This window comes from Phascolarctos cinereus, unplaced genomic scaffold (genome assembly GCF_003287225.1).
Source record: "Phascolarctos cinereus isolate Bilbo 61053 unplaced genomic scaffold, phaCin_HiC Scaffold_4;HRSCAF=312, whole genome shotgun sequence".
Lineage (NCBI taxonomy): Eukaryota > Metazoa > Chordata > Mammalia > Diprotodontia > Phascolarctidae > Phascolarctos > Phascolarctos cinereus.
The window spans coordinates 515250366-515268641 of NW_027555847.1; the positions used below are offsets into that span (position 1 = coordinate 515250366).

Consider the following 18276-nt stretch of genomic DNA (forward strand, 5'->3'; position numbering starts at 1 on the left):
TATGTATTCCTTTTAAAATGAGGAAAGCTCAGTAGAATTTTAGCTTTATATTGTTGTTGTTGTGTTTGTCCTTTGTTCTCAAAGAGGACCATGACATCAAGGAGATGATGACATGACTTGCAGCTGACTTTGATTTGAGTGAGGGAGGGCTGTTCATGGTCACCAGCCTCACTTTCTCTTCCAGAGCTATCTGGGTCCAGTGGTGAGATATAGATCAGGATGACTGGAGATGGCCCAGGATGCAGTGGGAGACCTTGGCCTTTTTAAGCTAAGGTCTTTTCAGGTTCTCACTTTGAGTGAGGTAACACCCATTCAGTGAATAGGACTCTTTAAGAAGTGAGTCAAGGGATGGCTCCTTTAATTAAAAAAAAAAAAATCAAACCAGATTGGGAAGACTCTAAGGGTTGCTGGCTAAAAGAGAAACAGTTACTATTTACGTTCAATCTGAGCAAAGAGGGCCCAAAAAAGAACCATGAAGTGGTGTTTGGGTAGGGACCTATTGTTATTGTGCATATCTTTGACCCAGTGACACCACTACCAGGCCTACGCCCCAAAAAGACAAATGAGGAAAAGGTTATATATGTACAAACGTTTATATCAGTTCTCACCTTTGGAAACAAATAGTTGAAAATTAAGGAGGTGCCCCTCTTCGAGGAAATGGCTGAACAAATTATGGTATATGAATGTAATGAAATATTTTTGTGTCATAAGAAATAAGGAAAGGGACAGTTTCAAGAAAAAGCTGTATATATCTATATGAACTGATACAAAGTGATGTGAGTAAAGCCAGGAGAACAATTTATAACAAAAATGAACAATTTTGAAAGATAAGCACAATGATTAACAGAATGAGCAACCATAATTCCAGAGGATCTGTGATGAAGAAAGGTCCTTTCCTTCTGACATAAAGTAGATAAGAGTAAATATGTAGAATGATAACATGTTTTAACTTGATCAGTATGAGAACTTGTTTTGCCTGGTTATACATGTTTGTTATGATTTTTTTCCTATGGGGGAGAGGTGGAAAGGAGAGATAAGTGCTTGTTAATTAAAATTTTTTTAAACGTTATATAAATTGTTATTTTGGTTCTGTTCACTTTATAATGCATCAGTCCATATAAGTCTTCTAGGGTTCTCTGAAACTGTTTCTTTTATCATGTTGAATGTACATAGTATTCCATTATACTTATACTGTAACTTGTTCAACCATTTCCCCAATGGGTGGTCACCCCCTTATTTTCCAGTTATTTGTCACTACAGAAAGAACTGCTGTAAATATTTTTGTACATATGGGTCCTTTTCCTTTTTCATTGATCTCTTGGGCATAGGTCTAGTAGTGGTATTGCTATGTCAAAGGTGAGTATGCTACCCAACCCTTCCATTGTGCTTTTTGGAATATCTGTTCCATAGGTAACAAACTTGCTTTCATCTTAAACTTTTTCTTTTCCCACTGCTTCTGTCTTCTTGAACTCACTGTATATCTCATCTCACTTGGGTCCAAACTCCTTGAAAAGGCTATCTACAGTCAGTGCCTCTACTTCCTCCCCTTGGCTTTCTTCTTCATTCTCTTCAATCTGGTTTCTGATTCATTCAGCTGAAATTATTCTCTCCAGAGTTACTATTGCTCTCTGAATTATGAATTCTACATGGTCTTTTCTCAGTCCTAATCCTTCTTGACCTCTCTGCAGCTTTTGATTCTGTCAGTCACCCTCTTCTCCTTGATACTTGCTTCTCTCTAGGTTTTTGTGATACTGCTCTCTCAGTTCTTCTATCTTCTGACCACTCCTCAGTTTTCTTTGTTGATCTTCATCCAGTTTATGCCTGCTCATCATTGATATCCCCTAAAACTCTGTTCTGGGCCTTTTTCTCTTTACTTTCTATAGTATTTCATTTGGTAATCTCATCAGCTCCAATGGATTCAGCTATCATCTGTATCTCAGATTTATATGTCTATCCCTAATTTCTCTCCTAACCTCCAGGCTTGCATCTCTAGCTGCCTATTTGAGCATAATGAACTCCAATAGACGTCTTAAACTCAGCATGTTCAAAACTAAACTCTTTGTCTTCCCCCTCAAGCTCTCCCCTCTTCTGAACTTCTCTGTTAATATCGATGGTCACTACAGTCTTCCCAGTTACCAGGGCTCACAACTTAGGTATCCTCTTAAACTTCTCACTCCCATCCTCCATACCCAATCTGTTGCCAAGTCCTGTCAATTCTAAGTTCTAAAGTCTGTCCTCTGATACTGCCACTACCTTGTTGCACACAGCCCTCATCACCTCATGCCTAGACTATTGCAATAGCAGTTGGTCCCCTACTCCACTACATCTTGCACTCAGTTATCAGATTGATCTTCTTAAAGTTTAGGTCTGACCATATCACCTCTTACCCCCAGTATTCCCTTTTCACCTCCAGGATCAAATCATCTATTTGGTGTTTAAAGTATCACCTGACTGCATTTTTACTGGTTGTCCTCCATTCTGGGAATTTTGTCCCACTGCACCCTCTATCTCTTGGTCTCCCTGGCTTCCTTCGAGTCCCACTCCAAATTCCTTCTTCTACAAAAAATCTTTCCCTGTCTTTTGTGCTAGTGCCTTCTCTCTGTTGATTATCTCTAATTTATCATGTAGATATCTTGTTTGTACATAGTTGTTTGCAGATAGTGTCACCCATTAGCTTGTAAGCTCCTTGGGTCCAGGGAATGTGTTTTTACTTTCTTTATATTCCCAGTGCTTTAGTGCATTGCTTGGCACATAGTATGTGAGTGGTGCTTAATAAATGCTTGTTGACTTACTGTTTAGTAAGTTTTGGGGCATAGTTCCGAACTACTTTCCAGATTGACTGGCCACTTCACAGCTCCACCAAGGATGTGCCTGTTGCCCTTCAGCTCCTCCAACATATGTCATTTTCCTTTTTTGTCAGTTTTACCTATCTGATGGATAGGAATGGATAGAGGGGGAACTCTAGACAAATTACTGTGTTTTGGAAATTGAGGGGTCTGTTTTGGTTTTGTGCTATTTTTATTTTGAAATGGGTAAGATAATGAAATCCTGTTTCTCATAGTAGAAACATAACATGGAAAAAAACTTCCTCTTAAGATTCTTTAGTCCATATGCAAGTATCTTAGTCTCCTCTTAAGTGAATTTGATGTTAAGGAAAGAGAACTTTTTTTAACTAACATATAGTTATTACATGACATTGGAAATAGTTATATTTCTCTGTATACCCAATGAAATTAAATGAAATAACACTTTATTTCCCTTTTTAAAGAGAATCAAAGAAGATTTATTTAATTCACTTAAAAGGTAACTATTCAAGATATAGTAATTTATGTCTTAAACATTCAAAAAATCTAACTTCTATGTTCTATTACTAGGAGCTTTGTCAGTGTCGACCTGGTGAAGGAAATTGTTCATGTTGCAAAGAGTGTATGCTTTGTCTGGGCACTCTTTGGGATGAATGCTGTGATTGTGTTGGTAAGTTGATATTTGGTTGTCTTATTAATATTGTCTATATCACAATATTTGGCTTGGAAGACAGTTACAGGCTTATTTAGTTCATATTCTTTGCTTTATAGGTAAAAGTAAAAGGCTTCCTGAGTTGAGAGTCTATAATCTTACTCAGTAACCTTTTCCAGTATTTAGTAATACATAAAAGTCATTCCATAAAATTTAACTCGGGAAACTTTCATGCTGTAATTTTTTTTACTTCATTTGTCATAGAGGTAGATTCGACTTTGAAAGATGTTTGTTTAAATTACCAAGCATTTATTTTGAATCCTTCTCACTTCCCTTTAAAAAAAACCAAAAACCCCTCCAACAAATAAGCATGGTCAAGCAAAACAAATGCAGAGTGAAAAAAGGTTTGTTGTTGTTTGTTTTTTTCATGAGGGATAGGTAGAAGGGAGAGGTTAGTGATAGATTGCCAAAAAGAAAAACAAAAGAAAGAAAAGAAGAAGAATGTGCTGAGTGTTAGTGCCGTAATGGTTATTTATAGCATACCTTATAGCTATGGAAAGCAAAGAATATACTGATTGGTCCTCCTTAATCCTGTATATTTGGAGGCACTTAGCAAGGAATAGTCAACTTTGGAGAAAGTGGCAAGAAATGGACTATCTTCAGGTGAAAGCTGGGTGTCTGGGAGAGCCAGAAGATAGGACTGTGAAAGGCAGAAATCTAGGGTGACCATTTGTTAACAATAAAGTCAGTATTCAAGAGTGGAAGGAAGGGGTAAGCAGAAGGGACATAGGGACTAGAGAAGGAGGGCTGAGTTGAATAAGAATAAGAATGAATACTAGGAGAAAAAGGTTTCCCTTAGGTAGACTATAATTCTTAATTATGAAGGTTAGAAAAGTAGGAGGTAGAAATTTGTCAACTGTAGGGTACAAAAGAGTGCCAAGTATGGAGAAGAAGACCTTTTCTCATCTTCCAGGTGGAGTCCCATAAATTGTATGTAAGGGGTTGGGGGGGAAGGGAGGGGAGGCAGGGAATAACTTAATCTCGCTAGGGTATAGTTTTCTCATCCGTGAACTGAAGGTGTTAGATTAGAGTAACTTTAGAAAGACTAAATTTCCATGCCAAAATATTATCAGCCTAAGCTTAGTATCTTCCGCAGAGCTTGGCACATTGCACATAATAAGTACTTCATATATTATATTGTTTGTGGAATTATGAACTGATCCAACCATTCTGAAGAACAGTCTGGAACTATGCCCAAAGGGCTGTAAAACTGCATACCCTTTGGTCCAGCAATAGCACTGCTAGGTCTGTATCCCAAAGACATCCAAAAGAAGGGAAAGGAACTATTTGTACAAAAAATATTTATAGTAGCTCTTTTTGTGGTGGCTAAAAATTGGAAATTGAAGGGATGACTATCAATTGGGGAACAGCTAAACAAGCTGTGGTATATGATTGTAATGAAGTATTATTGTGCTATAAGAAATGACAAGCAGGATTGTTTCAGAAAAACCTGGAAAGACTTAAATTAACTGATGCATAGCGAAGTGAACAGAACCAGGAGAACTTTGTACACAGCAACAGCACTATTATTCATTGAAGAATACAATGATCCAAGAAAATCCCAATGGACTAATGATGAAGCGTACTTTCTACCTCCATTATTGATGCTCTAGGACACAGAGAGTTTATCAAGAACATGATTACAGGCACCTCGTAGGCAGACTGTGCTGTTCTGATTGTTGCTGCTGGTGTTGGTGAATTTGAAACTGGTATCTCTAAAATGGGCAGTCCTGTAAATATACCCTTCTGGCCTACACACTAGATGTGAGACAACTGATTGTTGGTGTCAACAAAATGGAACCTCCTCCTACAGCCAGAAGAAATATGAGAAAATTGTCAAGGAAGGCAGTACACATAATAAAAAATTGGCTACAACCCTGACAGTAGCTTTTGTGCCAATTTCAGGTTGGAATGTTGACAACATGCTGGAGCCAAGCTTTAATATGCCTTGGTTCAAGGGATAGAAAGTTACTCATAAGGATGACAATTCTGATGGAACTACACTACTTGAAGCTTTAGAGTGCATCCTGCTACCAGCTCATCCACCTGACAAGCCCTTGCTTCTGTCCTTCCAAGATGTGTACAAGATTGTTGATATTGATACTGTAAATTTTGGCCGTGTGGAGACTGATGTCCTAAAACCAGACATTGTGGTCACCTTTGCTCTAGTCACTATTACAACTGAAGTTAAAGTCTGTTGAAATGCACCATGAAACTTTGAATGAGGTTCTGCCTGGCGATGATGTTGGTTTCAGTGTCATAAAAGTGTCTGTCAAAGATGTTCACAGTGGTAATGTGTCTGCTAATAGTAAGAATGCCACCCATGGAAGCAGCTGGCTTCACTGCACAGGTCATTATCCTGAACCATCCAGGCCAAATCAGTGCTTCCTATGCACCTGTTCTGTTTTTGGGGGCTTTTTTGTTTTTGTTTTTAGGCAATTGTGGTTAAGTGACTTGCCCAGGGTCACACAGCTAGTAAGTGTCAAGTGTTTGGTCTGAGGCCGGATTTGAACTCAGGTCCTCCTGATTTCAGCCGGTGCTCTATCCACTGCACCACGTAGCTACCCCCCTGTGCACCTGTTCTGGATCGTTACACTACTCACATTTCTTGGAATTTGCTGGACTGAATGAGGTTAATTGTCGTTCTGGTGAGAAGCTGGAAGATGGCCCTAAGTTCCTGAAATCCAATGATGCTGCCATGGTTGACATGATTCCAGGCAGGCCCATGTGTGTGGAGAGCTTCTCTGATTATCTTCCTCAGGGTCGTTTTGCTATTGGTGATATGAGGCAGACCATTGCAATTGGTGTCATCAAGGCCATTGACAGGAATGCTACTGGAGCTTGCAGGGTCACAAAATCTGCCCAGAAGGCTAAATGAATATTCAGTACAACACCTGCCACTCAGTCTTAATTAGTGGTGGAAGATTGGTCTCTGAAATGTTTTCTCTATCTACCATTTAAGTATAATAGTAAAAGACTAGTTAATGATTACAATGCCTCATAAAGCTTCAAGAGGAAAGGAACATTTTTGTAGACCATTTGTTTCATGGCAGTTTTTAGTTTTTAAAATCAGTAATTTTAAATGGAAGCAACTGGACCAAAAATTTGTCACAGAATTTTGAGACCATTAAGACAGTTTAATATGGAGGAGAAAAAAAGATCAGCCCAGATTCAAGAGGAACATTGATGAAGAATGTTGCCCACTTCCTGATAGAGAAGTGATAACTAATATACAGAATGAGAGACACATTGTTAGCCATGGTTAACGTGGTCATTTATTTTGCTTGGTCATACTTATTTGTTGAAGGAGTGTTGTTTTTTTTTTCTTTTTTTTTTGGTGAGGCTATTGGGGTTAAGTGATTTGCCCAGAGTCACACAGCTAGTGAGTGTTATGTGGGAGTGTTTTTTTTTAAGGGAAGTGAAAAGGATTAAAAATAAATGTTTAATAATTGAAACAGTAAGATTTAATTTTAGAAGATTCTGGGTGCCATATTTTTTTGAAAAAATCTTGACAAGCTGGGGTATATTGAAAGTAGGAACATCAGGATGGCAAGGGAACTTAGAACCATACCATCTAAGCATCAGTGGATCAAAGAACTGGGGTCATATGGCTTGGAGAGCTGAACACTCAAAGAATCCAGAATTTCTGTCTTTAAATATTGAAGAGATGAGTTGTGTAAAGAGGATTAGGTTTGTTATGCACAATAAATCTTTTAAAAATGTAGAAATGTAGTATACATTTCCTTGTTTCATTAAACAAAGCTTAATCAGTCTCATTTAGTTTGTCCTTGATGTTTTGAGGTCATTACTAACATCTATTACAGTACTATTTAAGTATACAGAGTGATGAATTATGTATTTGTAGCAAATACATCACAGACTTCTATGATTTTTTAGTATTTGTGTCTACTCATTACGGTTTAAATTTTTTTTCCTGGCTTGTCTCATTGTCAGGCAGTCATTGGACACTCCTAGTTGCTTTCCATGTACCTGCCTCCTGCAAGATACTTTTACCCCTACTGTACTTCTCATTTGTGTCTTCTGATGTGCTTCTAATATCAGATAAGTAGGATTGTCAGGATAAATAATAGTATAAAAGTGTAATAGAGGCAACTAAGTATTATAATTAATAGAGTGCTGGACTTGGAGTCAGGAAGACCCGAGTTTTGGTCTGTGTTATCCTGGGCAAATCATTTAAACATTCTCTGTCTCAGTTTTCTTATCTGTAAAATTGGGCTAATAATTGCACCTCCCAGCCAGGGTTATTGTGAAGATAAAATGAGATATTTATTAAGCACATTGCGAATCTTTAAACACCATATAAATGCTAGATGTTATTTTTTAAAATTTATTTTATTTTTAATTTATGGAATAAAACAAGCATTTCCATAACATAATATAATAATAAAAAAAACGGTAATTTCAGTAAGAGCTGGATTTAATCATATGACATGGGTTCAGGTAGCCCTGCCTACCACTGCTAGCTATGTGACCCTAGGCATGTTACTTATTCTCTTTGCACCTCAGTTTTCTCATCTGTTAAAAAGGGTCCTCAATAAAACCTGTGGTGACTCAAAATAAATTGCTTTAGCAATCCACACAGGAAAGACCAGGTCAATGAGGAATGCATATTGACAAAATTATGAAATAAAATTAGTAAAAAGCTCATTGAATTAGTCCATTAGTAGCTATATCTTGCATAGGCAACAGAGATGAAGAGTGTGGAAAAAGAGAGCTATTTTTATTGCATTTGGAAAATGGTGCAGCACTCTTAATGTGCACTTCCACTAGACCTCATCTTTGTGTCATCACTTCTGCAGTGCAGCTGTGCAGAGCGAGAGCGGCAGAACTAGACTTGGAGTCAAGAAGCCGTAGGTTTACAGCCTATTTTATTTTATTTTATTTTATTTTATTTTATTTTATTTTATTTTATTTTTTTAGGCAGTTGGGGTTAAATGACTTGCCCAGGGTCACACAGCTAGTAAGTGTCAAGTGTTTGGTCTGAGGCTGGATTTGAACTCAGGTACTCCTGACTTCAGGGCCAGTGCTTCAGGGCACTGTGCCACCTAGCTGCCCCTTTACAGCCTATTTTAGACATTCTCTGTGATCCTCAGCAAGTAACTTAATGCACAGTTCTCTCATCTATAAAATGGGGATAATAATACCCCTTACCTTTCAGGGTTGTTTTGAGAATTAAAAGAAATAAACCACTATATCAGTGGCAACTGGTCCATGGCTATGAATCATGGAATTTCATAATCTTCAAGATGCCATCAACCAGAAGATAATGGAGAGATACATAGTGGCATAAATAGGCCAAAGTGTTACCAATTACAAATTATATGCAAAAAGTGATGCAAGATCTATCATTAGAGAGATGTATGACCAGAAAAGGATATGGACCAGTCATATAGTTAGATGAAGAGATGAAATATGGACTGGTCATGTAGTTAGGTTTAGAGATAACAATAGTACCCACTTCATGTCAGGAGACCAAGATACTTTAAGCACGTGAGGTAGATCTCCACTATAGAATTTGCAGTAGGACATGAACAAACATAGCACTAGAATGGGTTTCTATCTGTAATATTAACAGGAGTGCTCAAATCGGTGAGATCACATATCTATTGAAATGTGAAGTAAAATGTCAGGTTTTAATCATGTGGACACCTCTTTTAGGCTATCAAATTGTTTAGCATATATTTGAAATCAGAGAAGGAGTGGTAGTTTGAAAGAATATATAAGACTTGGAATCAAGAGAATTTCTTTTAGGCTCTGGGCTCTAACATATACTAGTTAGATGACTCCAGATAGATTCAACCTTGAGACTTTGTAGTATAGGGGAAAAAGCACTGGATTTGGAATCAAAGGACCTGGGTTCAAATGTTATCTCTGTCATTTGCTACTTGTATGAAGTTGGGAAAGTCACTTAACTTCTATAGACCTTGGTATCCTCATCTGTAAAATGTAACTAGACTAGATTTTGTCAGAGATCCCTTCCACTTCTAAATTTATATTCCTGTAAAACTTTTCTGAGCCTGTTGCCTCATCTCTAAAATGGGGACAGTATAGTAACTATCTCATAAGGTTATTAAAAGTAAAACATTAAGAAAGGTGGAGCCAAGATGGCAAAATAGAAGAAAGTACAGCTTAGTTCCTCAGTATAATCTCTTCACAAAGATCTAGAAAATATACTAGACCATACACTGATTATGAAATATAAGGGAAAATAAATCACAGTGAGTCATGTTTCCAACCCAGATCTGTCTTGGAGGACAGGTAGGTCTTTGGAAACCGTGGATGGCATCTGACCAGCACACTACACAGAACATTCCATTGTATGACAACTGAAAAAGGACCAAAGCTGTTCACCAGGAAGAAGAGGTCTCAGACTCATACAGAAGGGCTCTAACCTTGTGCAGGGTATGGGAACCAATGTTAGCTGGCAGTTTTGTCAGTCACTATCCAAGGCAGACTAAGGAGAGGACCTGCACCTAGAAGGGATATTCCAGAAGGAGAGGTCAATAGCCCTTAATTATGTACAGAACAAGGAACAAATTCAAAAGCAAATAGCAACTGTGTGGCTCTTATTCCAGGAGCTAAGCAGGATCTCAGTTACAGCCTCTAGCTCAACCTGAAGCCTTTAGCAGAATAACCAAGGCAAGAGTCCCAGTTGAAAGGGGAGACTGCAGTTCTGGTGATCTACACCAACAGAGGTTGCCAGCTGGCTGATACTGGCTAAGTCCATCAGCAACGTATAGAACTTTCAACCAGAGACAAGCCCACAGGAATGGTGTGTGGATCCAGATCTGGGTCAGGAACTTGCCAAGTTCATACCAGGAGGTCAAGGATCATACTTTATTCTGGGTCAGACCATTTTGGAAGCACAGACAACTTAGAGGTCCCCAGCCTTAGTTAGCTCTGAAATCCTAGAATAATAGTACTCAAGAGAGCAGCGGCAGGACCAAGTAGGCAAAAGCTCCACTTAGACAATCCCTCAAGAAATATGCAGAGCCTAGCCCTAATATAAAATCCAGTAGGAAGCAGGCTGGAAGAATAAGCAAACAATTAAATAATCCTGCCTGAAAAAGACCTTCTTGGTGATAGGGCCACTCAGGGCAAAAATCCAAAAAGAGAAGATGATTCCAAAACATCTACGACTCAAAAAAAAAAAAAACCACAACTTAAACACAGATCCATCTAGAAGTTTTGGAAGAAATGAAGCAAATTTTTAAAAAACTGAAAAAAACTCCTAAAAATTATCTTAAAAACCAAAAGACAGCATTAGAAGAAAAAATTGGAGGGGGAGGGATGTGAGAGCAAGTAAAGAAGTTGAAAGAGATTTTCACAGTTTGGAACAAAAAGGTACAAAACTTTACCCAAGATGGGAAATCCTTCAAAATTAGAATAAAAAATAGAAGGTAATGACTCCATGAGATAAGAAATATTATAATATAGTTGAAACATTAAAAAAGAAAAGAAAATGCAAAATATCTCAACAGCAACAAAATTTTAACCTAGAAAGTAGATAGAAGAGAATTTAAGAATTAATTGAACTGAAAGCCATGACTGCCCCCACAAAAAAAGAAGCTTCGAATTTCAAGAAATCATTCCAAAAAAACCCAACCCTGCTCTGATCTTTTAGATGTAGAGAACGAAGTAGAAGTAGAATCCATAGGTCATTTCCTGAAAGAAACCCCAAATTAAAACTCCCAAGAATTTTTGTTAAGTCATTTTTCATTCGTGTCCAATTCTTTGTGAACTCATTTGTGACCATCAAAGATACTGGAGTGGTTTGACATTTCCTTCTCCAGTCTATTTTACAGATGAGGAAACTGAGGTAAATAGATTTAAATGACCCGCCCAGGGCCACACAGCTAGTAAGCATCTGCGGCTCCAGGCCTAGTGCTGTATCCATTACTCCACCTAACTGCCTCAGAGCTTACAGGTCAAAGAAAAAAAGGAATAGTTCAGGCAGCCAGAAGAAAGAATTCAAATACCAAGGAGCCACAATCAGGATGACAGAAAATTTAGCAGTCATCTTTATGAAGACATAGAAAACTGTAATGTGATATTCCAGAAGGCAAAGGATATAGCCTTACAGCCAAGAATAATTTACTGAAAAAAACTGAGTATAATCTTACAGGAGAAAAAAAATGACTCTTCAATGAATTAGAGGATATCTAAGCATTCCTAATGAAAAGACCAAAGCTGAATAGAAACTTTGAAATATAAACAAGAGAATCAGAAGTATAAGAGGTAAACATGAGACACCATTTTAGACATTTTCTTAAAAAAAAGTATAAACTGCTTACATTCAAATATAGAAAGATGATATATATGTCTCCTCAGAGCTCTGTCGTCATCAGGGGTTATAGAGAGAGTATAATTAGACAAGGTGCCTGGAAATGGGTCTGCTGTGTTTTGGTGATCTTAACAGAATAGGAAGGGAAGAGAACTGGACTGGGGGAGGAGGCCCTTGAGGAATGATAGGTGAAATATATGTTACATGATTAGTGTGCAAAAATAGAAATCTGTACAAACAAGGAAGAAGGGGTTGGGGTGGAATGGGCAACACAAACCTTGGGTCTCCTCAACTGGTCAAAGAAGGGAAGAATACATAACAGAGAAGGAGACAGAAATACACTTTCCTCAACAGAAACAACAGGGAAAGAAGAAAATAAGAGGGAGAGTAGGTTCAAGATAGTATTAGACATAAGCAAAACAAACTTTTTTTTTCAGCCAAAGACAGGGTTTATTAAAAATCTGCCTTATTAGCCAGACTCTTGAGGAACCCGAGAGTCTGTGAGATATTGGCTAGATTCTAAGAATCAGAGTAGTGGCTAGATTTTAGGAGCATCTTAATGGAGGTGAGATAGACCTTATATACAGAAAGACTATGGGAGGGATCTAGGAGTGGCAAAGTAGTCTGTGAGGTAATAGAACTCCAGGGGTGGCCAAGCCTAGATAGGATTAAGGGTGGGAAGTGGCCAGGGACATAGGGAGGTCTAGGCTAAGTTAAGGGTAACAGATTGGGCATAGCCACAATGAAAAGCCAGTTGATGGAATTATAGCCTCAGGGGAACTCCAGAGATTTGGCCATATGGGAAAGTCCAAGATTTTTCCTTTTTAGGGTCTAGATCCCATCCTCATCATTCCCACCTCAAACAAATGGGACCCAAATTCTTTTGGGTTAAGGAGCAAAGGTATCAGCTTCTGAAACTGCTTGCTGCTGGCAAGGGGCGTAGAGCTGTCCCTGCCTCGAGGACGTCCCAAAGAGGAGGTTGACTGTAACCAAGCACAGGCTGCATCCAGGGAACAATGGGGGGGACATTGGCTGGTACCCGCTGTTTGCTACCAACTGTAGGTGAATGGCTTGTAGTCTGGAATCTTCCAGTCTCAGCTGGTGAAGAGCTTGGTATAAGGCAGTTTTTCCTGGTGCAGGGAACTATATGATGAGGTCTAGAGGTGTAGGGGTTCTGGGACCCCAAGATCACGACCTGTGGGTGCTGTCCAAAAGAATACAACCCAAGCCTTCTTTCAGCCAAAGACAAGGTTTATTAAAAATCTGCCATATTAGCCAGACTCTTGAGGAATCTGAGAGTCTGTGAGATATTGGCTAGATTCTAAGAATCAGAGCAGTGGCTAGATTTTAGGAGTCTGAACCAAAACAAACTCTTGAAGAGGGGACAGGAAACAAAAAGAAGGAAAAGTATAAGAGAATTAAGATGGAGGGAAGTACACATTCATAGTTGAATGTGAATGAGATGAACTTACCCATAAAACAGAAGAGGATAGCAGAATGGATTAGACAGCAGACTCCAACAATACATTGTTTACAAGAAATACACTCGAAACAGAAAGATGCGCATAGAGTTAAAATAAGAATCTGAAATAAAATCTGTTATGCTTCAGCTGATGTAAAAAAAAAGGCAGTCATGATCTCAGATAAATCAATGGCAAGAATGAACTCAATCAAAAGAGATAAATAGCAAAACTACATTTTGCTGAAAGGTACCAGTGAATTAATGGACAGTGGATTAATTCAATAGAAAATACCAGTACTAAACGTATTCACACCAAATAACTGTTGTTGTTACTGTTCAATTGTGTCTGACTCTTCATGACCCCATTTGGAGATTTCTGGGCAAAGATACTTGGAATGGTGTGCCATTTCTTTCTCCAGCTCATTTTATAGATAAGGAAACTGAGGTAAACAGGGTTAAGTGACTTTCCCAGGGTCTTGTAGCTAGTAAGTGTCTGAAGCCAGATTTTAACTCAGGAAGAGGAGTCTTTCTGACTCCAGGTTCAGCACTCCATCCATTAAGCCACCTAGCTGCCACACATCAAATAATATGGTATCTAAATTTTTACATGAACAGTTAAATAAGATAGTTAAATAAGATATAAGGGAGAAATAGACAGTAAAACTGTGAGAATAGTGGACCTTAGTTTATCCCAGTCAGACCTAGATAAATCTAACAGAAAACTAAATTCAAAAAAAATGAAGGGGGGCAGCTAGGTGGCGCAGTGGATAGAGCACCAGCCCTGAAGTCAGGAGGACCTGAGTTCAAATCCAGCCTTAGACCAAGTACTTGACACTTACTAGCTGTGTGACCCTGGGCAAGTTACTTAACCCCAATTACCTAAAAATAAAATAAATAAATAATTTTTTTAGAAAGAAGAAAAAAAAGAAATGAAGGACTTGAATAGACTTTCAGAAAGCTTAGATATGATAGATCTCTGGAGATTATTGAATGAGATAAAAACAATCAGTTATTTCATTAAAACTAATGACAAAAATGGGGCAGCCAGGTTGTGCAGTAGATAGAGTGGTGGGCCTGGAGTCAGGAAGATTCACTTACTGGCTGTGTGACCCTGGGCAAGTCATTTCACCCTGTTTGCCTCACTTCTTCATCTGAAAAATGAGGGATAGAGGGAAATGACAAACCACTCCAATATCTTTGCCAAGAAAATCCTAAATGTGGTCATGAAGAGTTGGACACAAATGAAGTTACTGAACAACAACGACAACAAAGAAAACATACCCAAATTTTGGGGATGCAGCCTAAGTAGTACTTAGAGGAAATTTTATATCCTTAAACCTGTTAGTCAGTAAAAGAGAAATGGATTAATGATTTTTTTAAAACCCTAAAAAATTAAAAACCCCAATTAAGCCACAAAATAGAAATCATCATAATAAAAGGAGAGATTAACAAAATTGGAAGCAAAAAATGCATTGAATTAATAAATAAAACTAGGAGCTGGGTTTTAAATAAGTAAACCATTAGTTAACTTGATTAGAAAAGAAAAAAAACATAACTAGTATAAGAAATGAAAAAGGTAAATTCATAACCAGTGATTAAATAAAAGAAGTTATTAGGAACTCTTTTGTCTAATTTTATGATCTTAGGTCTTCTGTAAAACATAAGATCTAATTGAATTGAATGAACATTTACAAAAATATAAGATGCTCAGATTAATAGAACCAGACAACGGAGTCTTAGAAAAGGAAATTGAATAAGCCATAAATGAACTCCCAAATTTAAAGAAAGACCAGATGGATTCGTAAGCAATTTCTATCAAATACTTTTTAAAAATTTCTAATATATAAATTATTTTTTAAAAATAGGAAGAGTACTACAAAATGTCTTCTGTGTTACGTATATGGTCTTGTTACCTAAACCAGAATGTCAAAATGGGAAGAAAACTGTAGGCCATCCACAATGAATATTGGTGGAAAATTTATAAACAAAATATTAGCAAGGAGAACACAGCAATATATCACATAGATTGTGTTCTATGAGCAGGCTGGATTTATACGAGAAATGCAGCTGGTTCAACATAAGGAAAGCTTTTTAAAAAATTGACAAGATTAATAACAGAATAACAAAAATCATATGATTATATCACCAAATGCAGAAAAGGCTTTTGATAAGATATATTATCCAGGCTTGTTAAAAATATTAGAAAACAGGGGCAGAGTCAAGATGGCAGAGTAAAAGCAGTGACTTGTTTGAGTTCTCCCCCAAACCCATCCAAATACCTATAAAAAATGGCTCTAAACAAATTCTAAAGCAGCAGAACCCACAGAAAGACAGAATGAAACAAATTTCCAGCCCAAGACAACCTGGATGGTTGATTGGAAAGGTATATCGCACTGGGCATTTAGAGGAGCGCAGTTTGGCATGGGCACACAGGCTGCAGCAAACCCGAAGCAGGCCTCAGAGGACTGAATCTTGGGCAGCTGTGGCAGTTTCCAGACCTCTCAACCCATGAACACCAAAGACAACTTAGAAGGTCAGTGGGAAAAGTCTATTTCTGCGGTGGTGAGAAAGGAGCGTGGGGTCTCAACTCCAGTTTCTGAGCTTGCCCCAGGGTGGCGGCTGCCTCCTAAACTTCTGGCCCATAGACTGAGGGGGAATCAAGTGGTTAATCAAAGGGGGATTGCAGGGATCTCTCTGCTGGTGCAGGATTCTCTTGCTTTGCCCGTACTTGGATCTGGGTCACAGTTCTGGGGGGCCCTACTGGGGCGAGGAGAAGCGCTGGCATGGTGGAGCTTGAAACCCTCACAGTTCCAAGACAGGAAAGAGTGCTTGTAGTCATTTATAGACCAGAGCACAGGCCAGGAAAGGAGTAAACAGCTCGCCCCTTAACATACCACCTTGGAAGAACTGAAAATTTACAGGTCCCTAAAAGTGTCTCTGAAAACAGCTGCACAAAACCCCTGAAGCTTGGGACAGTACCTTCTCCACACTGGAAACAGACTCCTACCTTAACAAAGAGTTTATAACTCAAGTAATTGGCCGGAATCATAAGCAAGCAGCGCAGAAAGAGTCAGACTATATTATCTTACTTTGGTGACAAAGAAGATCAAAATGTACAACCAGGAGAAGACAACGAAGCCAAAGCTCCTACAGCCAAAGCCTCCAAGAAAAATATGAATTGGTCCCAGGACATGGAAGAACTCAAAAACGATTTTGAAAAGCAAGTAAGAGAAGTAGAGGAAAAACTGAGAGTGATGCTAAAGGAGACCCCAAAAAATGCTGAAGAAAATAACACCTTAAAAAATAGCCTAACCCAAATGACAAAAGAGGTCCAAAAAGCCAATGAGGAGAAAAATGCCTTAAAAAGCAAAATTGGCCAAATGGAAAAGGAAGTCCAAAAGCTTACTGAAGAAAATATGCTTTTAAAAATTAGAATGGAGAAATTGGAAGCTAGTGACAATTTGAGAAATAAAGGCACTGTAACACTAATCCAAAAGAATGAAAAAATAGAAGAGAATGTGAAATATCTCATTTGAAAAACAACTGACCTGGAAAATAGATCCAGGAGAGAGAACTTAAAAATTATTGGACTATCTGAAAGCCATGATTAAAAAGAGAACCTAGACATCATCTTTCAAGAAATTATCAAGGAAAACTGACCTGATATTTTAGAACCAGAGGGCAAAATAGAAATGTAAAGAATCCACCGAACACCTCCTGAAAGAGATCCCCAAAGGAAAACTCCTAGGAATATTGTAGCCAAATTCCAGAGTTTCCAGGTCAAGGAGAAAATATTGCAAGCAGCCAGAAAGAAACAATTCAAGTATTGTGGAAACACAATCAGATTTAGCAGCTTCTACATTAAGGGACTGGAGGGCACGGAGTATGATATTCCGGAGGGCCAAGAATCACCTACCCAGCAAAACTGAGTATAATCCCTCAGGGTAAAAAAAATGGTAATTCAATGAAATAGGGTACTTTCAAGCATTCTTGAGGAAAAGACCAGAGCTGACTATAAAATTTGACTTTCAAATACAAGACTCAAGTGAAACATGGAAGAGGTAAACAGGAAAGAGAAATCATAAGAGACTTATTAAGGTTGAACTGTTTACATTCCTGCATGGAAAGATGATATTTGTAACTCATGAGTCCTTTGTCAGTATTAGGGTAGTGGGAGGGAAAAAAAATTATATATATGTATACAGAGATAGAGGGCACGGGGTGAGTTGAAGATGAAGGTGATATCTGGAAAATAAAATTAAGGGGTGAGAGGGGATTATACTGGGAGAAAGAGAAAGGGAGAAGTAGAATGGGGTAAATCATCTCACATGAAACAGACAAGAAAAGGCTTTTACAGTAGAGGGGAAATGGGGGATGGTGAGAAGGAATGAGTGAATTTTATTCTCACAGGATTTGGCTTAAGGAGGGAATAACATACACAATGGGGTATGGAAATCTATCTTACCCTACAGGAAAATAAGGGGAGAAGGGGGCAAGAGAGCAGGGAGTTGATAGAGGGGAGAGCAAATTGGGGGAGGGGATAATCAAAAGTAAACACTTAGGAGGGACAGGGTCAAAAGAGAGAATAGAACAAATAGGGGGGTAGGATAGGATGAAGGGAAATATTCTTAGTTTTTCACAGCAGGACTACTATGGAAGTGTTTTGCATGACTACACATCTATAATCTGCATCTAAATGCTTGCCTTTTCAATGACCGGTGGGTGGGGCGGGAGGAAGGGAGAAAATTTGTAACCCAAAGTTTTAAAAACATATGTTAAAAATTAAAAAAATAAAAAATATTAGAAAACATTGGAATAAATGGATCTTTCCGTCTTGTGAAAAATATCTATCTAAATCCAAGAGCCAGCATTATTTGTAAAAGATGGTAAACTAGAGAGCTTTCCAATAAAATCAGGTGTAAAGCAAGTCTATTAATTATCACCCTTGCTATTTCATTTGGGCTAGAAAGTCTATTGCAATAAGACAAGACAC

At 38.2% G+C, this 18276-nt stretch overlaps 1 protein-coding gene and 1 pseudogene across 1 annotated transcript in view; both read left to right on the forward strand.

Annotated features, from left to right (window-relative positions):
* TWSG1 (twisted gastrulation BMP signaling modulator 1) overlaps positions 1-18276 on the forward strand; it is a 66488-nt gene that overhangs the window by 22412 nt on the left and 25800 nt on the right. The window contains exon 3 of the mRNA XM_020985536.2: positions 3375-3474. Coding sequence (XP_020841195.1) covers positions 3375-3474 — 100 coding nt within the window. The remainder of the gene's footprint in view (positions 1-3374; positions 3475-18276) is intronic.
* LOC110207757 (putative elongation factor 1-alpha-like 3 pseudogene) lies at positions 4105-7621 on the forward strand (annotated as a pseudogene).